This window comes from Coffea arabica, chromosome 5c, assembly GCF_036785885.1.
Source record: "Coffea arabica cultivar ET-39 chromosome 5c, Coffea Arabica ET-39 HiFi, whole genome shotgun sequence".
Lineage (NCBI taxonomy): Eukaryota > Viridiplantae > Streptophyta > Magnoliopsida > Gentianales > Rubiaceae > Coffea > Coffea arabica.
Genome location: NC_092319.1, coordinates 11,870,546 through 11,878,970, shown reverse-complemented (window position 1 = coordinate 11,878,970; position 8,425 = coordinate 11,870,546). Strand labels below are relative to the sequence as shown.

General features: G+C 36.4%; 1 protein-coding gene across 1 annotated transcript; it reads right to left on the bottom strand.

Annotated features, from left to right (window-relative positions):
• Positions 1–6,665: 6,665 nt before the first annotated feature.
• On the bottom strand, positions 6,666–8,002 carry LOC113718046 (uncharacterized). Its single transcript, XM_027242969.2, has 2 exons — positions 7,749–8,002; positions 6,666–7,646 (listed from the first exon to the last, which is right to left on the bottom strand). The coding sequence occupies exons 1-2, from the start codon at positions 7,972–7,974 to the stop codon at positions 6,856–6,858; spliced, it is 1,017 nt and encodes a 338-aa protein (XP_027098770.2). The 5' UTR covers positions 7,975–8,002; the 3' UTR covers positions 6,666–6,855.
• Between the last annotated feature and the right edge of the window lie 423 nt (positions 8,003–8,425).

Here is an 8,425-nt window from a genome sequence, read left to right as displayed (position 1 = left end):
GTTAAATTCCTTGAGTTAAGTAAGTGGAAGTAAGGTCGGATGTATGGCATGCCATGTGTTTGATTCTTTGCTTAAGCTTTGTTTGTGATTTTCCTTGATGTTTTAGCATGTTATGAACCCTCTTAAAGTTAGAAATAACTCTTGGAATGTTGTTTAAGTTAAAAATAATGAAAGGATGGAATTTGGTGGTGAATGTGAACTTAGGACTATTCTCTTTTCCTCCTTGCTGGCCGGCCATGGATTGGAGGTTTTCCCTTGATCTTTGTGACTTATTGAACCTTAATTAAGCCTAAGAAACTTGGCTAAACATTGGTTTAACCTTGTGTGTGAGTTGAGGTGAAATGGAGCAAGTAAATTGGTTGATTTGGCAAGGTAGCGGACTGTATTGTTCTTCCTTGTTAGCCGGACTGCCTTGATTCATTTTATCATTTTGTATGTTGAATTTTAAGATTAAATAGTGCTATATAACTTGATCCTTTGTATATTAACTTTAGGAGATTGAATTGGATGAATTTGAGCCAAAATGAATGAGGTTAGGAAGGAGGAATAGGGTGATTTTATCAAAGCCCTGAGCTGATCAGAACAGAAAAATTAGTCAAATTTCTCGAACTTCTGGTATTGATAGGAGGGGAACTAGAGTTTGCATTTTATACCGTTGGAAAGCCCTTTGAGTCTAGTTTCCAACGCAACCAACAGCGCATAATTTTGACTTTTCTACAGTGAGATATGGCCATTTTCCCGAGACTGCAAGCGTGCAACTGTTGCACCCGAGAAAACCCTTTTGAACTTGAATGAGATTTTCCTTGCGCTCAACTTTCTTGCACTTGTCAAACTTATTTTCTTATGACTTTTTCCTACATTTTTTGTCTAACTTGTATGGTAAATTGAGTCGACTAACGAACCGCTTAGTCACCTAATGAACTTACATTTGGGTTGGAAAATGAATTTAGGATATTAACGACTTTTACTCGTTGCCCTAGGATTGGGAAACGAAGGTGAGGATAATCACGGGACTTGAAGGACAAACTTTGCATTTCTTAATAGGCGAATGTTCCACTGCCTGTTACCTGTCTATGTGAGATATCTGAATACTTGGTCTGTGATTGTTTGATCTAAACATTTGATTTGACAAACTCGAGGTGAGCGTGTAGTTTATCACACTTGACCTCCTTCGATTTTACTGAGGCTCTGTATACTGATAATTTAAGATGTGATTTCTCTATATTTGCCTATACGTCATTTGGGTGATATCCCATTAACTACAGTGACTGTTTGGGTATCTAATCTCATAGGTGAGTCGGTTGTATCAAGCTAGCAAGGACTTGGTCGAGAAGACCGATGAACATTGGGGACTATTTACTGAAATTCAGAAACTGGTATACTCGAGTATTACCTAATTATACTGTTTGAGGTGTTCGGCTCCGGTAAGAGGGTTGACTGGTGGATGAAATTCGGAGAAAGTGGTGTTCTACGGATATTATATTTTTTAAATGCAAATGTTGACGGAGAGTCAATGGGTTCTCGATGTGACAGCCCCACCTCTCCTCAGGGCGAACCCTAAAGATTAGGAAACTGCCTGCTCAACTCTCACCGGGACTCAGTCGACTAATGAATCAGAAATCCAAGAAAAACCAACAAAATATCTTCAAAAGCAAAGGGTACAACTCTTTATAGAAATATAATCGCTTCGCCAACATCCCAAACTTAAAATATAAGGCTAAAAGTCAAACTTATCATTCCACACTTAATTTATAAAATATACGTTGAACTTACAAATTCAAGCTTACAAAAGTCAAAAGCAAAGTCTTCTTGAAAAAGGTTACTATCCAAAGTACAAGTTCAAGACAAAAGTTAAAGCTATGAAAAGTCTCGACCATAGTTCCATCCCAGACCTGTTAAGGAAAACAAAAGGAATGGGGTGAGCTAAAACTCAGTGAGGTTCCAAATAAACATGTAAACACACAGCCAATTAAAGGCGTAATACAAACAAGTAAACACTGTTGTACTCTAACAATTTAATCACAATTCAATTCAAGGATACGGGTGGTTTCCAAAGCCAAATCAACTTAAGCTTGATCATACGAGAACCCGTTGACTCTCTGTCAATATTTGCGTTTAAAGAATATACTGTCCGTAGAACACTACTTTCTCCAAATCCCATCCACCAGTCAACCCCCTTACCGGACCCGAACACCTCAAACAGTAAGTAGGTAATACTCGAGTATACCAGATCCACATTCAGTAAACAGTCCTCAAGGTTTATCGGCCTTCATAACCAAGCCCTTGCTGGCTCGATACAACCGACTCACCTCTGAGGTTGGGTACCCAAACAATCATAGTAGTTGATGGGATATCACTCAGACAACTCAAATATAGTCAAATATAGAGAAATCACATCTTATAATGGCAGTATACAGAGTCTCAATGGAATCGAAGGAGGTCGAGTGTGATAAATTACACACTTGCCTCAAATTTGTCAAAACAATGTTTAGATCAACCAGTCACAGATCAAATATTTAGATATTTCACATAGACAGGTAACAGGTAATGGAACACTCACCTGTCAAGAAATGCAGAGTTTAAACGTCAAGTTCCGTGGTTATGTTCACCTCCGCTTCCCAATCCTAGGGCAACGAGTGAAATCATTAACAAGTTAGGTTCATTCAACTCAAATGTAGGTTCATTAGGTGACCAAGTGAGTGATTAAATTGACTCAATTCACCTTGCAAGTTAGGCCCAAAATGCGGTAAAAGGTTATAAGAAAACAAGTTTGACAAGTGTAAGAATGTTGAGCAAAAGAAAAATCTTATTCAAGTTCAAAGTTGTCTTCGCGGGTAAAACAGTCACGCTCGCGCAGTCTCGGGAAAACAGCCATATCTCACTGTAGGAAAGTTGGAATCATGTGCCGTTAGTGGTGTTGGAAACTAGACTCGAAGTGCTTTCCAGCGATATAAAATTCAGACTCTAGTTCCTCTCCCATCAATACCAGTAGTCCAGGGAATTTGGCTCATTTTTCAGTTCTGATCAGCTTAGAACCCTAACAAAGTTGTCCTATCTCTTCTTGCCAGCTTCACTTGTTTTGGCTCAAATTCATCCAATTCACTCTCCTAGAGTTCATATACAGGGGATCAAGTTATCTAGCACCATTGAAACTTAAAATGCAACACACAAAATAATTAAAAGAACCAAAATAGTCTAGCCAACAAAAAGAACCAAAACAGTCCACTACTTGCCCAAAAACAACCACTTTACTTGCTTCATTTCCATTTCAATTCACACCAAAGCTTAAACCAATGTTTAGCCAAGTTTCTTAGGCCTAATTAAGGTGCAATGAACCACAAAATCAAGGAGAAATCTCCACTCCAAACCTGGTCAGCCAAGAGAAAACAAAACAGTCCACTAGTTCATATGCAACTTGAACTTCCATCCTTTCCTTATAGCTAACTCAAACAACATTCCAAGAGTTATCCTTAACTTTAAAAGGATCCAAAACATGTTAATACATCAAGAAAACCATAAACAAAGGTTAAACAATTAATCAAACACATGACATGCTAACCAACCAACCCTACTACCACTTGTTTAGTTCAAGAAATTTAACCACAAATAACATCCATACAACTCCTAGTTTGCCATCAAAACCTCAAACATTTGATTTAACACAAGAAAGCTAGGATTTAAGGGTCATATACCTCTCTTATGTGAAGCTCCAAGCTTGAATCACACACTAGAGTTGTAGTTTGTTCACTCAACTAACTCAAGTCCTTCACTTTTGATTTTTGCTCAAGATGAAGCTAGGGTTTAAAAGGCATGAAAATGGAGTTTTCTTCTCTTCTCTTGGAAGCTAAGAGGGCCGGCCAACCTAAGGAGAAAATGGAGCCAAATTGGTTTAAATTTCCTCTAATTCCTTGGTCAAATAAGTTGGATGGTTAGGGTTTTGCCACATGGTTCAATCTTGGCCATTCTTCCTTTAATCTTTGCCAAATAAGGTTGCTACCCTCCAAATGTTTCCAATGTCTAAAATAACACCCCTAACTATCACATAAGGTCCTAACCACAATAAAAAGGATATTTGGTCATAGTGTATATAGTGAAATAAAAAAATGCCAAGTTAAGGAAATGTTACAATTCAAATAAAAGGTAGTGCAATGCAATGCAAGGAAATATTTTAAGTGATTTAATCTTAGGGAAAGGCAAGTAGCTTAGGAGAATTTATTTTTTTAAAGTGAGGGTTCTCACACTCGATACGGTCAAGTTTAAGTGGATTTGATTTTTGGAAGCCACCCGTATCCTTAAATTGAATTGTGATTAAATTGTTCCAAAATTACATGGTGTTTACTTGCTTATATTAAGCCTCTAATTGGGTATATGCCTACATGTTTATTTGGGATCTCACGTAACTTTAGCTAACCCCACTTTCTTTTGTTTTCCTTAATAGATCTAGGATGGGACTGTTGACAAGATCTTGCATAGCCTTAAATCTTATCTTGAAGTTGTACTTTGGGTTGTAATCCTTTTGTTTAAAAGACTTCACCTTTGACTCTTGTAATCTTGAATTTGTAAGTTTGGCATTTATTATGTAAATTAAATTTGGAATTGTAAGTTTGACATTTAACTCTATATTCTAAGTTTGGGAAGTTGGCGTGACAATTATATTTCCATTATGGTTTGTAACCTTTACTTCGAAGATATTTCGTTAGTTTTCTTGGGTTGCTGGTTCATTAGTTGACTGAGTCTCGGCGAAAGTTAAGCAGACAGTTCGCTAATCCTTAGGGTTCGCCTTGAGGAAATGTGGGGCTGTCACAATATACATGACCACATCTAATGCTAACATAAAGATATTTACTAGTTACATAAATATAGATATGTATAGGTAGTTTTAGAGTTCTAAAGGATAAAATAATTGGAGGAAGTAAGAACACTTGTCTTTGATGCATGTAGACAGTTTTATCTGATAACAATTTAATTGTATTTTTGACACTAAATTTATGATTGATTGAGTCTACAATTCTTATAGGTCTATGATGGGTAGGGCTCTAAACTCTATAAATATGTTCCTCTTAGTCCCTCTAACCATGCTAATAAATGTTTTTTAGTTTACCACCCATCACTTAACACAAACATGAAAGAAAGCCCGGAATGGAAGATTGAAATACTATCCTTGATGGAGAAATTACTGGGGACGACTGTCTTAATGGTCTTAATGGTGTAATTATCAAGATGATCATCTTGAGCACTTGACGACACTGTATTAAGATACACCCTATTTATCTACTGTGATTTATAAGTCTAAACTAAAGATCCTACTCTTTATGTCTAGTGCTGTTAGTCCCCAATATTAATTTCCATCCATAAAACAGTAACCCTTTCAATTTCCTCATTTTGATTGACTATTATTTTCCCCTCATGTTAGCTATCCACTGATAAGCTTTAATAATTAGGTCTTTTGTATCAGTTCCTATTCTCAAAATTGCTCTCCCCCTTTTCATTACTTAATTTATTGAGTTTTGTCATCAATAATCTAGCTTTCGTTATGATTAATCTACTCAATAAAGTTTTTTTGGTAAAAGATCCTTACTAAATAGTTGGCTTAATCATGAATTGTCCCCTTATAGTATTAGGTGAATAGAAAATTGTCCCTGTAATTAGTAAATATATAAATCACATCCTACAGGCAAATGGTTGTTTGTCTGTCAACCCATAATTTTTCAGTTTAAATTTGAGTACAAATTGGTGCTCATAACTTCATGTAGTCAACTAGATTATTTTTCAAGATAAACAACAAACTAAAAACATAACTGTTTTTGTCATAAGAAATATTCAATTTTTTATATTAAACAACCTACTCAAAAATCTATTAATAAGTTGCACCCTTCACAGAATTTTGCGTTTTAGTAGCTTCAACATGGACTCGAACTCTTAAAGGTTTTTATTCTATTATTGTATTTAATGTTGTTGTTTTGTTAAAGGTTTTTATTCTATTATTGTATTTAATGTTGTTGTTTTGTTAAAAAAAAAAAAAAGTGGTCTATTTGTAGTAATAATTCCTCATCGTAGAGCAAGGCAATTAAACATTTGTAAGTACTGGTATTTTCTTCTGAAAAATATTCAACTATCATAAATTATCATAAGAAGCTAAACAATTTTTGGGTAAAACTAATTTATCTAATTTTAAAATATTTAAATCAGTTTTTTTACCACCATTTCCTTAACACTACAATGTTTCTTAATAAAAAAAATTTAATAACCACATTTGGTCCATTTCCTAAGGATAAATTTTCCAAATATTAAGTATATGAGGGTAGGACTAATTTTTTCACACCTCCCATAGATAAAAAGTCTAACCCGTATATTTGACTTTTTGTGCTGACAATTTAAACATTTTTTTATTACAAGGGGCAATTTGTCACTCATCCAACATTACGGGCGACAAGTTGTGATTAAGCCCAAATTTGTTGCACGCAAATAAGTCATAACATTACAAATTCTCTAACACTTATTAACAATTAGATAATCTCAAATGAAATGCTTAACTTGAAATTATCATTGTTTTCGCACAATATTATTTAGCATTGGGTTGTTACGGATGCTGATGTCGTCCTCAACATCTAGAGCCTGGAGGCAGTGAATTCATAGCAAGTTTAGAGCAACTCGTCTTGTGCAAATACTTCTAAATCAAACAAGTACACATCATATTCTTTAGAAATTCATCAGTTTAGAGAAAAATAAAATGAAATACTTTCCACGCAAACGCAATATTAACTAGAAATGCAACATTGAAATAGTAAAACAAAGACAACTCTGCAAGATGATTTGTTTGTCGAAAAACACGTCACTTCCTCAGAGATTCGGTAATTATTTCCGGCAGACTATTCCATTGCCACTGCTTGAACCTCCAGTACAGTCTAAGCTGCCATAGTTCATAACTAGGGAGTCCTCTGCATTCAATGGTCCAGCTGAAGAAAACATGCAACCCTTACAATCTGTAGACAAAAGCGAAGTGGTTCTGTACTTATCTTCACCGCCCATTACTGGCATTGCAACTCCAGGCTTTGCTGGGTTCACGAAATCTGGCTGGTATGTTTTGCCAAGGACACCTTCAACCTTTGAGGATAGGCCAAAGAATCTGAACTGTACTTCCAAATGAGCGAAGCAGTCATCAGAAGGTATCTGATAGTTATGGATCCTGTCATCTTCCTTGGTCACGGGTACTACATTCACAGAGATCTCTGCAACTTCTGGGATAGTGATTACGGCACTGTTCTTGTTTGAAGTTCTTTCAACTCCGATGGCATTATCAGTAGACTGCCAGACAGATGAATAACCTTCAAGGATTTCAAGCTCCATTCCATCATAGGAAAGTTTCAGGAGGTCTACATCAGCGTCCCATGTTGTTGCCTTGGTGGCCTCAACAGAGAAAGTATGGGAATCAAAAAGAAGTCCAAGTGCTTGAATCCAGGTGTAATCTCGTGATCTACCAGCTGGCCTTAGACCAATGAATCGGGCATTAATCTGGAGATTGGTATCTGAGACCAAGCTGAAATGTTCATTCTTCTTACCATGGAAGTAGAAGACAATCCCATCTCCACCAATGAAGCGGGGATCCAAGCATGCTGCTCCAGGAGTACCACAATTTGGTTTCTTGCCTGTTAGTGATAAAAGATGTCAATATCAAAATGGACAATCAAAGATTCAGATCATATGAAACATAAGCGGGAGCAAGTTGCTTAGGAGAATGGATGTCTTACTCTTGCATTCTGCCTGGCATTTTTTTTTGTTACAGTTCAGGTAGCAAACTTTAGATTTAGTGCTTGTTGCTGACTTTGAAGGACATTCAGATGGACAATTGACCCACTCGAGAAAACAAGGGCTGTTTCGACTGTAGCAGGTTATTGAGTCCCCTTGAATGCCTGCTATGCTGGCCACAAAAAGTAGCAGAATCAGAAACATGGCATTGCTTCTTAGGATCTCCATTGCATTTTTTGATAGGTAGCCAAATGAAGTTATGTTAAGGTGTCCTACTGGTCTTGGTCTCCTATTCTTTTTATAGTTAACCAAGAAGTACGCACTATCCACTTCCTTCCTTCCTTTTTTTTTTTTTTTTTTTTTGTCAAATTCCATTGTCATATGGCTTGTTGCTTTTTTTTATTCTCATCCGTGGAATCTAGCATGTTATCAATGACTACGAAGCTTGGGTACTAGATCTCAAATGGTTTGCGCAATTTCTAATCTTGGTCAATACTTGTTTATTCCAACGTGTTAGATTAGTGGGAGTTGACTTACACCTTCTGGACTTCGGAGTTAGACAATCACATGACTAATAGCCTGTGATCAGATTGTTTACTAAGCACCAAAGTTTGAAGAAATTAGTGTGTCATTGCAAGAGCACAACATCACGTCTGGAATGTTAACACTGACAATGTAC

Bases quoted from the DNA above. Each gene is read 5' to 3' on its own strand.
- LOC113718046 (XM_027242969.2), bottom strand. From the start codon at position 7,974: ATGGAGATCCTAAGAAGCAATGCCATGTTTCTGATTCTGCTACTTTTT. The intron at 7,647-7,748 runs GTAAGACATCCA...TATCACTAACAG, and splicing joins ATGCCAGGCAGAATGCAAGA to GCAAGAAACCAAATTGTGGT.